Genomic DNA, 14,489 nt, shown 5'->3' with positions numbered 1-14,489 from the left:
TGTCTAGGGACATTAACAGCTGACAGTTCAGTGAGAGATGCTCAGGATACAATTGTTCAGTCAAGACAGTTTCTTCTCTGAGTGCCCACAGGCAGGCCTCTTGCGGGCCTGACTCTGCCCTGCTTAGGCAATGTCACAGAGCTCTTTGGGGGCTGCTGGTAAATGCCCACCTGTGACTCTCCCAGAAGCCTCAGCTGGAGGCACTCAGCTCTGGCTCCATGGGTCAGCAAACCCAGCGCCCCCAATTAATTGCTCAGAGGCAGCCCCCAGAGCACTCACCTTTACTTGCTTCTTGGGCCGAGCGGCGCCCTGCTGGGCTCTGTCTCTGCCACTGGTGCTGCACCTCTGCACCTCTGGTGTCCCAGTGTCTCCTGGGCCGAGGAGGGGCCGGGCGGGCGTAGGGAACAAAGACCCTCGCCTCTCCTGCTCTTCTCTTTTGCTGGTATGAAGAGGAGAGGAGGCTCCTTTGAATACCCAGCAGGCCAACAATCACAATGAACGCTGCTATCAGTCACTCCTAGCTAAGTCATATGATCCCATCAGTATCCTCCCGCCCCCGCCGCCGCCTCCTTTCACAGGCTCATCAGGAAGCGAAGGTGGTTAGGTGAGCATAACAAAGGCTGTGATTAGAAGGACGGGGATCAGTCCTTCACTGCCTTGCAGGTTTGGATTGGTGTCCTCAGCAAGCCCCCACGGTGACTGAGGCGGGTGGGGGGGGGGGGGCAGGCTGCCACTCCTGGTCTCCCCTGGGAGGCACCTACAGCTGTAGAGCTCTGGCCCCAGCACGGACTGCATGCTCTTCCAGAGCAAACCTGCTGCCGGGCGTCGCTCCCACTCCCTGGGAGCCACCGACTGGCCCCATCTTTCTCTCAGGGAAGCTGGTGGGTCTGAGCCGCCTTTCAGTGTGCAGCGAGTGCTCAGCCAGGGCCCCTCGGCTCCTCAGACACAGAAGTGGTAGTCCTGGTTTAGCTTGGGATTATTAGAAAGGCATGCGGAGGAGGCAGTATTTGAACCAGATCTTGACCGTTGAGTGGGGTTTCAGGGGCTTGGGGGTTGGGGGATGACAGGGGGCTTGGGAATGCTCAGGAGAAACAATGAGGCAGCCATTCATTCAGGCTTCAAAGTGGGTGCCAAGCGCCTGCTCTTTGCCGGGAACTGTGCACACGGCAGGCTTGTGGTGCTTATGGGCCGGGTGGGAGACCGAGAGCAGACCGAGGAAGAAGGTCGTGAGAAGCGCTGAGACGACCCTGACAGCAAAAGCGTGGTGCCAGCGAGTCCTGCGGAGGAGGCTCTTTGAGATGGTGCCTCCTGGAGACCAGGAAAGGCCACCTCTGAGCCTGGTGCCTTCGCCATGGGACTGTCTGGGGACAGACAGCGTATGCTAGGGCTCTGCCATCCAAATGAGCTTGGGGTGTGTGCGTGTGAGGGGTGGTGGTCGTGCAGATCAGTCATGAGGTTCTGTGGAGAAACTAGGTGGGGTAAGACATGAGGCTGAAAAGATTGGGTGTCGCTACATTTCTGAAGAACCTTGTGATCCTGGGCCTTCATCTTTAAGCAGCCCACGGATAGAACTAGAACTTGTTTTGGAAAGGGAAGTCTGGCTGCGGGGGCCACCGGTGAAGGGTGAAAGGAGAAACGAGAGGCAGGGAGCTGAGTCCGGGGCTGTTAGGACGCAGGCCTGGGCCCGAGCCCCCGGCGGTGGGCACGGAGAGAGTGCGTGGCTTGATGACATGTGCAAGGTGCCCCCTCAGGACTTTGCTTCCGACGAGGCTTAAGCGCGCCAAAGGAACGGAATGACTCTAGTTGATAGAAGGCACATGGGAGTTGGTTTCAAAGGAGGAGTACTGGGTTCCACTGGGGACATCAGGGGAGCCCGCAGGACAGGTGAGACTCCAGTGTCACAGGACAGGGTTGAGCAGTTTGTACACTTAGTGTGGAGCGCTTTCATAATGCACGAGCTTGCCCATTTCCGTTCCCACCGTCACAAGTAGACCAAGAGAAAGGGACGAGAATTCGGCCCTGGGAGACACGGGGTTGAGTGGCTAGATCCACAGAGAGACCAAGAAGTGGCGATTAGAGGGTGAGGCATGTACGCAGAAGGGGCTAGCGTGGCAGTAGCTGCAAGATGCCAGGCCCCAGTCCATACAGGGCCACGGACGAGGAAAGCAGGCGTTCGGCCATGTGTGCTTGGGAATTTGCAGCAGAGGAAATGGAAGGATTTGGCAGTGACGGGAAGGTGAGAGTAACTGGGGGCAGAGTGCACTGAGAGAAGGGTGGTTCCTTTACCAGCAGGCTTCCTGGATGCATTTGGAGATGGAGTGGGACTTCGATGGCAAGAGGACTAGAGATGTAGAAACAGATACACTGATGTAGACAGGGCCTAAAAAAGGAGGTGGAAAGAGGCGAGTGAAGAAGGTGTCTGAAGAGGCGGGGGCAGGAGGGGTGGCACAGCAGCAGGGAGAGAGCATAGGGTGAATACAGTCCTTAGAGATGAGAAAGGAAAGATGCTTGGGGGTTTATGCTTGATGGCCTTCCTGTTCACATGGAAGCCGGTGGTTCACACCGAGAGGGTGCAGGGTGACGTAGGGGTGAGTGTAGGGGCAAGGGAGCAGACCGAGAGTTCAGGACAATGTGGAGAACTCCAGCAGCTCCCTTAGTGGAGCGCACCTGGAACCCAGGAGCCTGCGCTCTGGCCAAGATCTTGTTGCCTAAGACGGGCTGTGTGATCTGGGGAAGCCAAGGGGCCGGCTTCTCCAGGCCTCAGTGCCCTTTTCTGTCAGAGTGAGATTAGGCACGTGTTTTCAAATGGTGCTTCCTGGAGGGGAAGTATTGAAAATAAAAACGTTTTGGAAACCACTCAGCTATATTCTCAGCTCCTTTCCAGAACTAACGTTCCCCTCGGTGATTGGAGAAAAGTTACCTCTTGCTGCACTCTGTGGCTCTCACTGCCAGCGAGTCAACTGGTCTTCACAGCGTTGTTAGACCAGTGCTTTTCTGGTGGCCCCAGGGGCAGCCTGTGGTCTGTGGGTATCACAGCATCCACTGAGGGGCCAGGGAAAGGTCTCTGTGGCCAGCGCTTTGGGGTCCCAAAGCCCCAGCTCCCTAGTTGTATGTTTTATGTACCTTACTGGGGATTCGCATAAGGTTTTGTGTTTTATATAATCTTTCATTGTAGACCACTCTGGTTTTCATTCCACAGTCATCTTTAACTGTGTGCTGAAGAGAAGTAGCAGCAGGTCAATGTGCCCAGTACCTTAGGGAGGAGACTCTCAAGAGTTAACATTCCAGGCTCTTCTTAATAAGGTGCTTAGAAATGGGAAACTTAGCACTTGTTCCTTTGATTTGCAACAAGCCAGTGCTGGAAATCTCAGCTTGAAGCAAGAATCCCTTTGTGAGCGACCTTCGTACTTTAGTGTCGGGGACTGGGACGTGAAATGGGACACCCTGTAATGTTTGGAGGGGTCTGAAATGTGCCCTTTCTTGATTGCTGTGTTGCAAGTGAATGTGTTGACCAACACGAAGGGTCTTTTTCATTTATTTTTTGTTTGAAAAATCATTGCTTACGGAGGTAAAGATGACTGGCTTGACTGGGGGGAGTGTGGATTATAGTGAACAAGAACATAATGGTTGTCCTTGTTGAGAGGCATTTGAAAATGCATTTGTACTGTTTCAAAATCAGATGGTGTGCCAAGAAACTGCTTTGAAGATCACATGTTTTAAACTCTCCAAACAAATGTATCCCACCTGGACCCCCACCATCCCCACCCACACCCCCGGGCCCCGTCAGCCCCCTCCAGCACACACATAGAAGGCCGTGAAGGATGTCCAGGTAGCTCTGGACACATCCCTCCTCCTGACCCTGGGATCTGAGAGTAGAAAGCGTTCAGTGATTGCCTGTGTGAGGATTGTAAACAAAGTTTGTGTTGGGCCCTAATCTTCGCTGATGTAATTTTGGCCGCAGTGTCAGAGGCCGATCAGCTGAAGTAACCAGAAATCTAGCTTGAAGGAAAACAGATCTGCTAGGAGTAACAGCCGACGTGGAATCCACCAGTGTCTCTCTGCTTCTCCTGCCTTCCTTGCTCCAGCTCCATCACATCTCCTTGTTTCCAACCCAGCCTGCCACGCAGAAGGCCCAGGGGCTCATCAGCAATATCCCAAGGGGCTTTCTCTGCCTTCTCGTGAAGGGTTCCTCCACCACACCCTGTCCCGGCCACGCAGTGCATCCAATCCAGGCTCCATAGGCCCTCACTCATCTGTTCTGGGCTCTGGCCACACAAGTTCCTTTGTAGGATTTATCTATTTCCTGCCCTGGAGGCCTTTGCACACCAACAATACTAGTTGTCAAAGCAAACTCCATACTTTTTCACTAACTGGTAAGTGTGGGGGTTTTTGGATTTTTTTTGGTAAGTGTATTCTTAAGGGCCTCCTAGGCAGAAAACTTTTCCACATGGATTCAGAGTTCTCATGAAGACAAAATACTTATGTCCATTCCCCCAAGAAGTTAAAAAGTTCAAGCTATAAGGTGTAAAAATAGGAAACCTGATTTTCTCTTCCTGTTCTCTCCCCCAGCCCCAAACTCCCACCTCACCCCATGCTAAGGAGAAAATAAATAGGAATCTCCATCTCGGATTGTTTTGATAGGAAAAAGCACCACTTGTCCACACACACCAAAGGGCAACTCAAGTGCTCTTTTGAAGGATATCTATTCAGCTACTGTCTGGTGGGCTTCCTATTTCTTAGCCACGCTAAGAGAATGACCCCCAGAAGCCAGGGTGAGGTAGGCAAGTACACGTGTGGTTGGTTTCCCTTCTGTCTTATAACGGCATGCTGTTTTGGATTTTTATAGCAAAGTGCAGGCCCGAATAGCCTTCTCTGCCTATCTCCAGCATGTTCAAATCCGCCTGATGAAAGATGGTGGAGGTCAAACGCTCAGTACCACTTGGGCCGCCAAAGAGGATGAGCAGATGGTGAGGCTCTGCTTGTTGGAACCTTCTTACTCTCCCTTGTCCTCCTCTCTCTCTGTTTTCCTGTTACGGTAAGAGTAAGAGAGCATTCTATCCTGGGGAAAGAATTATTGCATAGTGCCACTTACTGGTTTCCCTTATTTTAATGGGATGCAAATCTTTGATCTAGAACCCTGTTTGCCACCTGCAGTGAAGGCATCAGTTCATTTCATTCTGAAAATGGGAGCCAATCTCAATGTAAAACTACCCCCCCACCCAAATAACAATTCACAGAGTCCTTCAGTCAAGCATGCTCACGTTGCATCAGCTCTCGGAGTAGGCATTTGTATCCCCATCGTGCAGAGGAGGAAAGGAAGGCCCAGAGGAGAGAAGGAGCCTGCCTGTTGTCTCAGAGCTTGGATGTGGTGAGACTGGAGATTGGTTCCAGATGTTACTGTAAATCCCGTGTCCTTTTATTGTTTTCCTGCACCATAGGCATTGATTCTCAGCCCAGAGGGCTTGATAGTCCTCAGCTTAGCTTTAGGCTCTCTCAGAATACCCCATTCTTCAACCTGACCCTTCACACACACCCCTCTTCCTTTACTAGATGTAGCGCTATAAAATCCTTAGATCCCTGGAATCAAACTTGTCCACCTGTTTCAGACTGCTGCAGGAGCACGGTTTACCGTGTCTCGGTCACTTGAACCTGCCTGCGATAGACTGTTCTGGCAAGAGCTTTCCTCTTGGATCAGACTGGGAGCATCAAGCTCTGTGCTAAGGTTGGAGTTTATTAAAGACACAGCCCTTCCTTGAACTCTGACAATAGGGGGTTGTCCCTTAGGAGAAGAGAGACCTTCTAGTCTGAGGAAGCTACATTCTTTCTCTTGAGTTGGCAGTGACTATTGTCCTTAATTCTCCATGTACAAAAGGCATGTCTTTCTCCAGGCCCATTGTGAAAAGCAGCTCGCAAATTTAAAGATGCCAATGCAGCCCAGAGATAAAGCCATGCATGTTGTGAATAATCCTTGAACCATCAGCGGAAAATGTTAGCTCTGCTCTTTCCAAGTGGAAAATTGAAACTGCCTTTTCTAGAGTCAGTTTGTCTGCCCCACATTTGGGGAAAAAATCACAATAATAATGTTTTAATATACCAACTTACACCAGCCTCTAGTACAGACAGCCGAGCAGAACTGTGAAATCCAACCGTCTGCTGGTGTGGCTGCTCCTCTCAGCTGGAGTCAATTGGCACCAACGGACAATGCGCCAGATTCAAATCCAAGAAGTCAAAAATAGCCCCAGAGAGGAGCTACTGCAAATGCTGACTTGGAATTCCCATGGGATTTCTCTGGGGCTTTCTACTCATACAGGCATAGGGAAGATAATTACTGCAGAACTTACTAACAGTTGTATGACTTTTGGAAAATGGGTCTAGAGAGCAAACCTTACCCTTTCCATGATAATTATGGCCATGGCCTTGCTTTTGAGGGAAATGCTCTCAAGCTCACTGTCATTGAGTGGCCCTCGGTGACAGAGCAGAACTGCCCCTGTGGGTGTCCGTGTCTGTAACTTTGTGGAGAAAACCTCATCCTCCCCTAAAACAGTTGGTGGTTTTGAACTGCTGACTTTGTGGTTAACAGCTCAGCGCTTGACCCATGGCGCCACCCAGGTTTCTGAGGTGGGTAGGTGTGAAATTACTCGCTCCAGTCCGGGTTAGGGTTAGGCTCATCAACAGAAGGTCCCAAAGGCCATCCTCTTTAGACAGTCTTTAATATGCGTAAGACAGCTGACTTGGTTTTGCGAAAGACCCCTTTGCCTTGCAAAACCTCTATGTGAAGCACTTGAGATGCTATGAGCGGCTTCCAGAATCTTTGCCCTCACAGCACGTGAGATGGCTCATTTCTGCCCCTTGCTGACCTTCCATAGCGTCTTCCTTATCAGCCCCCACCTCGGTTTGCATCCTAGCCTGGAGGAAAAAGGAGGCAAGAAAATCACTTCACGCCACTGTGTCGCTTTTTTGTTCCCTTGACCACTAAACTTTTCGAGGTAATAGTGTCTACACCTCGCCTGTATTCTGCATTACTCATGTGTTAATTTTTGTGTACGTAGTTTTATTGGCATGTAGTACATGTTATAACAAGGGAATTGTTCGATCGTATTAAGAAGATTTGTGCAGTCATCCCCGCAGTCCGTTTCAGGACATTTTCTTCTCAGCTCATTGTTTGCTCCCGTTGCCCGACCCCCAGCCTCCCCTGCCATGCCCCTAGGCAATTATCAATCCAGTTATTATCTCCACAGATCTGCCTCTCCTGGATTTCAAACACAGGATATTGTGCAAGTCACAAACAGGAAGCAAGCAAAGAGACAGGGAAAAACAACAGCAACAATGACTAGACAAAACAAAAATCACTGGAAAAGAAAACACCAAGCTCCCTTGCTTTCCATGACACGGTTTCCTCCCAGATTCCCCTCTCTCACTTCCCCCTCCCCCGCTCCTTTCTCCTGTCTCCTATCCTGAGAGTGAACATTTCAGTGTCCGTTAGTGTTCTTTTCCTGTCCTCTCGCCTCGGATTTTACCTGCTCCCACGGTTGCCATTTCCATTAGCGATCCTTAAAGGCAACCTTCCTTAAATAGCTTTCTTTTCTCACCTCATCAGAGGTGATACCAACTCTTTGAATTGTTATACTATATTTATATATGTATCATGATACTTTATACGACTCCCATTTTAATGCATTGTTGTTTGCATGCACATTTGCTTCTGCTTTTTTTGGTTGCTAATTTATCAAGCAAAGAGCGTAGTTGGAATTTTCCCCTCTCTTTCTTTGTTAAAATGCAACACGTCTGAAGCCCCTTCTGACATGTCTCTGTGCCTGGTGCCTCCAGAGTTGGTCTGCTACTGGTTAATCTCGGCTCCACAGTGTCCCACGTGGGCCCTACCATGACTCTTGCATTTATAGGAGCTGGTGGTTCGTTTCCTGAAGCGAGCGTCAAGCAACCTCCAGCATTCCCTGAGGATGGTGTTGCCCAGTCGACGGCTGGCACTCCTGGAGCGCAGGCGAATCCTGGCCCATCAACTGGGTGACTTTATCATTGTGTATAACAAGGTGAGGGACAGACTTGTTAGCCTTGGGCTTTGGCTGGTTACATACCTGCTGTCAGAAAAACTCACTGACACCTAGTGACCCTATAGGACAGAGTAAAACTGCCCCTTTGAGTTTCCAAGACAGTAAACCTTCAGGGAGCAGTCAGCTTAATCCTTCTCATTCAGACTGACTGGTGGGTTTGAACTGCTGACCTTGTGGTTAGCAATCCAGTGGCTTCACCTATAGTACCATCAGGACACATCAGACATTAGTAAGCTACTTTATAAAGTTTTCTTTCCGTTGGCTATTAAAAGTAGTAGAGACATGATAAAAATCTTCACTCATTAGGCAGCTTTTACTTGGAGATCTCAAAACCTCACCTGAAGTAGTGAGTGGTAGGAAGTAATGTACCAAATTGATGGACAGCAAAGTCTATACGGAGGACTGAACTGTCTTTATTCGCTATTCTCAGGACCAGTGAGCTCAGGGTGACGGAGCCCGATCACAAAGTGTCACAGGTATTGGGAGTGAGTTTTATCTTGTTGTTCTTTTTCTCTTTGGGGATCGGGGAATGGGTAGGAAACCGAACAAATGGCGGAAAAGAAACTGAAGAAAAAACTGGAGGAGGAAGAGGAAGACGGCGTGAATACAGAAAACTTTCAGGAGTTCATCAGACAAGCAAGGTAGTAGCCAGCCGTTCTTGGCTAATAAGTACCAGCTTGGTCCGTCTTTCATCCAGCCCGCGTTGAATCCCCAGGATCCCTACTTTCTGACACTTGACTCTCAGGAGGAGAAAAGGGCTCAGGAGCGTGGGCCTCTCCTGATTTCAGCCAGTTGTTGGTGTTGCCATGACCTCAGGGGTGAAAACCCTGCCGCCGCTGGGTATCTGGGCTGTATCTAAACCGTCTTCCGCATGGGCACCACTTAGAGGACAGAAAGAGCTTTCCGGGCAGATGAGGTTAGAGGCGTCAGCTGCTTGCTGGTTCTGACCTGTGGATGGAGTGGCAGTGACCAAATTTTGCTGAAATTGAGTGGGCTGGGAAGCTGGCAATACCTCAGGGCTTGTGAGGGTTACGCCTAATTTATATAAAACAGAACACATCTTTCATGCGTTATGAGTTGAAAATCTCAGCAGTCGGCTCTCTATCTCGACACACTTCAGCCAGGCCATGTTGCCCATTTGCAGTGTGTTTTCAAAAGAAGAGATAGATAGCTAAGGCATTCACTTTTCAATTTAGTAAGATGCACACTAGATGTTTTTCTAAAACAAAAGAGTTTGGCACAGCTTCTAAAACAAAGAACACAAGCCCATATGATCCTATTAACAGCTTCAGCCATCAAAGTCACAGTTTCGGGGAGGGGGGCGGAGAGCAAGTCTTCGATGATTTATGAAGTTAATTCAGAAGGTGCAATTTATCAGACACCAGCGACCATCGTTCAGTCCTCAGGTGGACCTAACTGGCCTCGGTGCCACACATGCTGAAACCCATAGCAAACACATCGTTTTGAGAGAGGCCATCATCGGGTGATGTTGCTTTGTTGATGTTCTTGTTTCCTGAGTGGTAGGATGGATAAAACAGGCACAGAAACAAAGCGAGAAACCATCCCCCACATCACTGTTATGAACTTGCAAAAGGAAAAAGACTGCTTGGAAAAGGACTACATCTAAAGCTAAAAAGTTAATTTCTGGTTCTTCCCAGGGATCTTCAAAATCCCTAAAATATAAACAAGAAAAATGAAAACTTTTAAAAAGATGATGTGCAATCCCCTGTTCAGGACGAACTGGATACTGAAAATGAATGCTATGTAACCAAGGATGTTGACTTGGAGAAAAGCATACAGGAACCTATTTGCTGCCGATTGTGGGTCCCTTGTTGATTGATGGGGAGCGTGAGAGGGCCTCAGTTCTTCCCGTGTGAAGTGTGGAGTATACACCCAGATAGCTTTAAAAAAAATACTTTTATTAGGGGCTCATCCAATTTATCACAATCTATACATATAGCAATTGTGTAAAGCACATTTGTACATTCATTGCCCTCATTCTCAAAACATTTGCTCTCCACTTAAGCTCCTGACATCAGATCCTCAGTTTTCCACTCCCACCTTTTTTTAAAAAAAGATCATTTTACTGGGGGCTCTTACAACTCTTCCTACAATCCATCCATCATTCGTGTCAGGCATATTTGTACATATGTTGCCATCATTATTTTTTAGACATTTACTTTCTATTGTGCCCTTGGTATCAGCTCCTCATTTCCGCCATACACACCCGGTTAGCTTTGTGGGAGCTGGTGAATTCAGCCCCCTGCAGAAAGGTAAAACCGACAACAGGTCCAGCAGCATGTATTGTGACCAATCTTAACCTCGGCCTCCGAGGGCCCAGTGAAACACAGGGGCAGATTGGCTGCTGCCAGCTTGCAGCCTGAGGGTTCGATCTTAGCCAGCTACCTGAGGCACTGCCCCTGCGGCACTTAGCTTCTCCCAGGACCTGGGGTTCATTCTGAGACTCTTGCAGGCAGCTAGCTGACTAGGGTTTCCTCCAGGGCTTCCTGAAGACGTGCTCCTCTCTCTGGCTCTCCCACTCGTTCTAATCAGGAGTGCTTCACTGATTCGAAGGCACCTGTCTCGAACATAGCCAGGTGTGGCTGGCGGGGACGACCACTGAGGCCACAGATGTTGCAAAGTCCAAGCATAAAACGTTTACTGCAAGGATCCCCCAGACCCTCGTTTGTTTCCCTACTTTACATGTTGTGGATGTTCATATAGAGCCAATATTTTTAATAACTAGAAATGACCTTAGAGTTCATCTCATTCCGTCTCCTTCATTGTACAGATAGGGAACAGCTCCAAGGCTCCGAGGTGGGCCGCCTACGGACGTCCGGAGGTTGTTAGAGTGAAAGGCGGCCTCGGGAGTGATCAAGGGGGAGAGTGGGAAAACTGCAAGAGTCCCGGATAGGAACTCTCTCCGGCTACCTCTGACCTCCATCAAGCATCCTGTCAAGATTTAAAAACCCTTTTGACTCGGGCCCTACAGAACCAGGCGCATCAGGTTTGGCCCACAGGCTGTCATTGGCCGACTGCTGATCTAAACCATGGCTGCCCACTGGAACTTCCGGTGGGCCGCTGCTGAGCTCATGAAATGTGGTTCATGTCGCTTGAATTCATTTTCGTTTCAGCAGCCACATTGGACTAATGACTGTCCTAGTTGAGAGGGTGGGTCCAGAAAGCAGACTGGGATAAAGAAAGCCAGGCCGTGTTCGAAGCCCCTCCGACGCCTTTCACTTATGTTCCATTTTAACCACGCACATTAGCAGGGGGTCCTCCCCAAGTGCCTCTCCTTTTCCCCTTCTCCAGCTAATTCCGTTTCCGTAACAAAATCTTGGTAGAAAGATGTTTTCCAGAGCAGTTTCCTGTTCTGACCGTACTTTTTCTCCCCATTTCAGTGAGGCTGAACTGGAAGAAGTGTTGACTTTTTATACCCAAAAAAACAAGTCTGCAAGTGTGTTCCTGGGTACACACTCCAAAAGCCTGAAGGCCGGCAGCAGTCACTCTGACAGCGGGGCAAAGGGCGGTGAGTATGCGGCTAAGTCATAGAAAATAAGAGTGAATGGGAAAACGAGACCTGCCAAGAGAGGCCAGCGACCCTGTGCTGCCAGGCACTAGTAATGTGCCCTGGTGGCATAGTGGTCATGCTGGGGCTGCTAGCCGCATGAGCAGCACTTTGGAACCATCAACTGCTCCATGGGAGAAAGATGAGGCTTTCTACTCCTGTACAGAGTTACAGTCTTGGAAACCCTCAGGGACACGTCTGTCCTGTCCACTAGGGTCACTGTGAGTCAAAATCAACTTTCTGGCAGTGAGTTGGTTTCGATTTGAGGCACAACTGGATTGCAAGTTGGTGAGACTGGGCAGTATGTAGAGGGGGTTGGTTAACATTTTTGTCTTAAAAGATCTACACCCCACCCCACCCCCGCAATGATAAGTAACCCAAACTCACTGCCGTGAAGTCAGTGCCGGCTCATAGCGCCTCTATAGGACAGGCTAGAACTGTCCCTGTGAGTTTCCGGGACCTGTAACTCATCACAGGCGTAGAAAGTCCGATCTTTCTCCAGCAGAGTGGCTGGTGGTTGCGAACTGCTAACCTTATGGTTAGTAGCCCAATGCATAACCACTAAGACACTAGGGATCCTTGATGATTAACAGCAGAGAGCTCTTCAAGAAAGCTAATAATAATAATAATAATTAACATTGAATGAACACTTGTCTCTCGTTCTACTGGACAGGATCTGACGTTTTACTTCTAGAAAACACACAGAGAGTAGGGACTGGCATGAGTCTTCTTTGCAGATGAGAACACAGAAGCTGAGAGAGGCTGAGTTACATACCCATGGTTGCCCTCCACCCACTGTTTCGTCAGGAATGTGCACCCTAATCTGCCTGTCTCGGAGGGAGCCTGCGTTCTCATTCGCTGCTCATCTGCCTCACTGACTGACGAGCTCTCGCCGTGTCGTTTGTCATCGCCCCTGGCTCAGCACCACTGGCGCTTGGGCAGAATAACTCTTTGTTGTGTGGGCCAGCTCTGTACATTGGCTACCCAGGTCCTAAGTGACCGTGACTATCTTTAGTCCTTGTGATAACTCAGCATGCTCCCACGGTTCCACATGTTCTTACCACATGTTCTCACCGTCGTGGAGAATGTGGGAATGGAGTAGCAACCAGACCACCTAGCTCAGAAGCTCCCAAACCTACTTGGCAGCTGCCCGCTTTTCAGGGAAAGAATACAAAAGTGACTCAGCGTCCCCCTGGCGATGAAAACCATCTGTGCAATAGCCCCTGATCCAGGATGAACCGCAGGTGTCTGCACTTGCAGCCATCCTGGATCATTCCAGCGCCACCTTGTTGTAAAACACTGGTCCAGCGTACGTTGTCATGATCAGAAAATAGCAGTGGCATTCAGTTAGAAACGAGACTTGTGCTTGGAGAGTGTCATGTAAGACCTAAAGGGGAGCCTAAGGCCCCTGCAGTTAGCGTACTAATTTTGCTAATGTGCTGAGACCAGACTCAAAGATGGAAACTTCTTCCTTGTTCTCATGACTGTGGTAGTCCAATGGGGAAATAGCCGAGAGACTCGATCACGTAAAATTTGTTAATGTTTAAAAAAAAACCGTTAGCTCACCAGTGAGATCCATAAAGCGTACTTAACTCACGGGGTGGTTGGATGACTGTCCCACTAGACGTCCTTCCTGACACGGTCCTGCCTTTTCTAAGTTCTGAGCTAGTTCATTCATCGGTGCATTCATTTGTTCATTCGCTTATTCCTTCTACACATTTTTGGTATAGTCGCTAGGGATACAAAGACCAGGCATATTGCCTGGCCTGGGACAGTGGGAAGAAGGTTTGTGGAAGCACTGAAAAGCACCTGTGTAACAGTGTGGGGAAGGGAGACTGAAGACTGTGTGCTGGGGATCCCGGCAGAGAAAACGGTCCTCACCCGGGGAGGTGGGGACCTAGATGGACATGCAAATGGAAGCATATGCTCTAAAGTAACAAGGGGCCCTTGCAGTGGAATGGCACACCTGTTTGGAAAGGATGGGTCATTTGAAGTTCTGAGGCTCCTGAGTTAAAGACTTCCCTTACATAAGACCATCTCCACCTCTTGATTTCTCAAGAGCAGCTAGCGGGACAGTAGAAAGGCCTTGGCCAAGGAAGCCACACCACGGCATTTGAACATCTGGACTCCTTTCAGATATTAAGCAGCCCAGTGTGGCAGTTTTGCGGTCAGTGCTGGGGATGGACAAAAGAGAAGCCCTTTGGCCCTACTCTTGCATTGCGATTACTGTAAAATGACCCTTGACAAGGTTTTCTATGGTCTCAATCCTTGAGGGAGACTAGGAAAGCTTTTCTCTGAATTTAGGATAACCTTGGCTGTTCAAAACAAAACAATACCCCCAGGGTCATGGGACAGAACTTGTAGGAATTATATATACCTGTGATTCTGTTACGTACACACATTCAGCCTAACTCAACTATAATCGAGACGTTTACTACAAAGACAGAGCTGTTGTCACTTCTAGCTGTCACATCAACACCGATTGGGGTTGTTCCTTTCACTCTGGGAACTGTCCTCCTCCTTACATAGTCTGAGTGTTTGGCTCCAGGATATACGAAAAATCTTGGTTACCCCACTCTGACTTCCTGGCACAGACTTCTGACTCCCCCCGACTTATTTTTCCTTTATTTTCCAGGCATGTCCTAGCTTGTTGGCAGTCCCCAGAGGACTGCCCTGGGTTGAAATTCCCAGTTACCTGGGAAGGGGGCTGGGACTTGTTGAGCGTCATGAGTTTGGTTGCCCCGTCAACAGGCTGGGCCTGTGGCCCTTTGGGGGAGTGTGGTGGGAGGGGCAACAGTCCCCCGCAGTGGTTAGTCATCGTAACGTATTTTGGAGCCCCGATTATGTATAGC

At 49.3% G+C, this 14,489-nt stretch overlaps 1 protein-coding gene across 1 annotated transcript in view; it reads left to right on the top strand.

Annotated features, from left to right (window-relative positions):
• TTLL5 (tubulin tyrosine ligase like 5) overlaps positions 1-14,489 on the top strand; it is a 279,763-nt gene that overhangs the window by 102,898 nt on the left and 162,376 nt on the right. The window contains exons 23-26 of the mRNA XM_045288172.1: positions 4,847-4,967; positions 7,902-8,048; positions 8,607-8,710; positions 11,471-11,598. Of these exons, the coding sequence (XP_045144107.1) occupies positions 4,847-4,967; positions 7,902-8,048; positions 8,607-8,710; positions 11,471-11,598 (500 nt within the window). The remainder of the gene's footprint in view (positions 1-4,846; positions 4,968-7,901; positions 8,049-8,606; positions 8,711-11,470; positions 11,599-14,489) is intronic.

This window comes from Echinops telfairi, unplaced genomic scaffold, assembly GCF_000313985.2.
Source record: "Echinops telfairi isolate 266 unplaced genomic scaffold, ASM31398v2 ScPeMD7_18;HRSCAF=68, whole genome shotgun sequence".
NCBI classification, from domain to species: Eukaryota; Metazoa; Chordata; class Mammalia; order Afrosoricida; family Tenrecidae; genus Echinops; species Echinops telfairi.
Note: the sequence above shows the minus strand (reverse complement) of the source record. Positions and strands in the feature narration are given on the sequence as shown.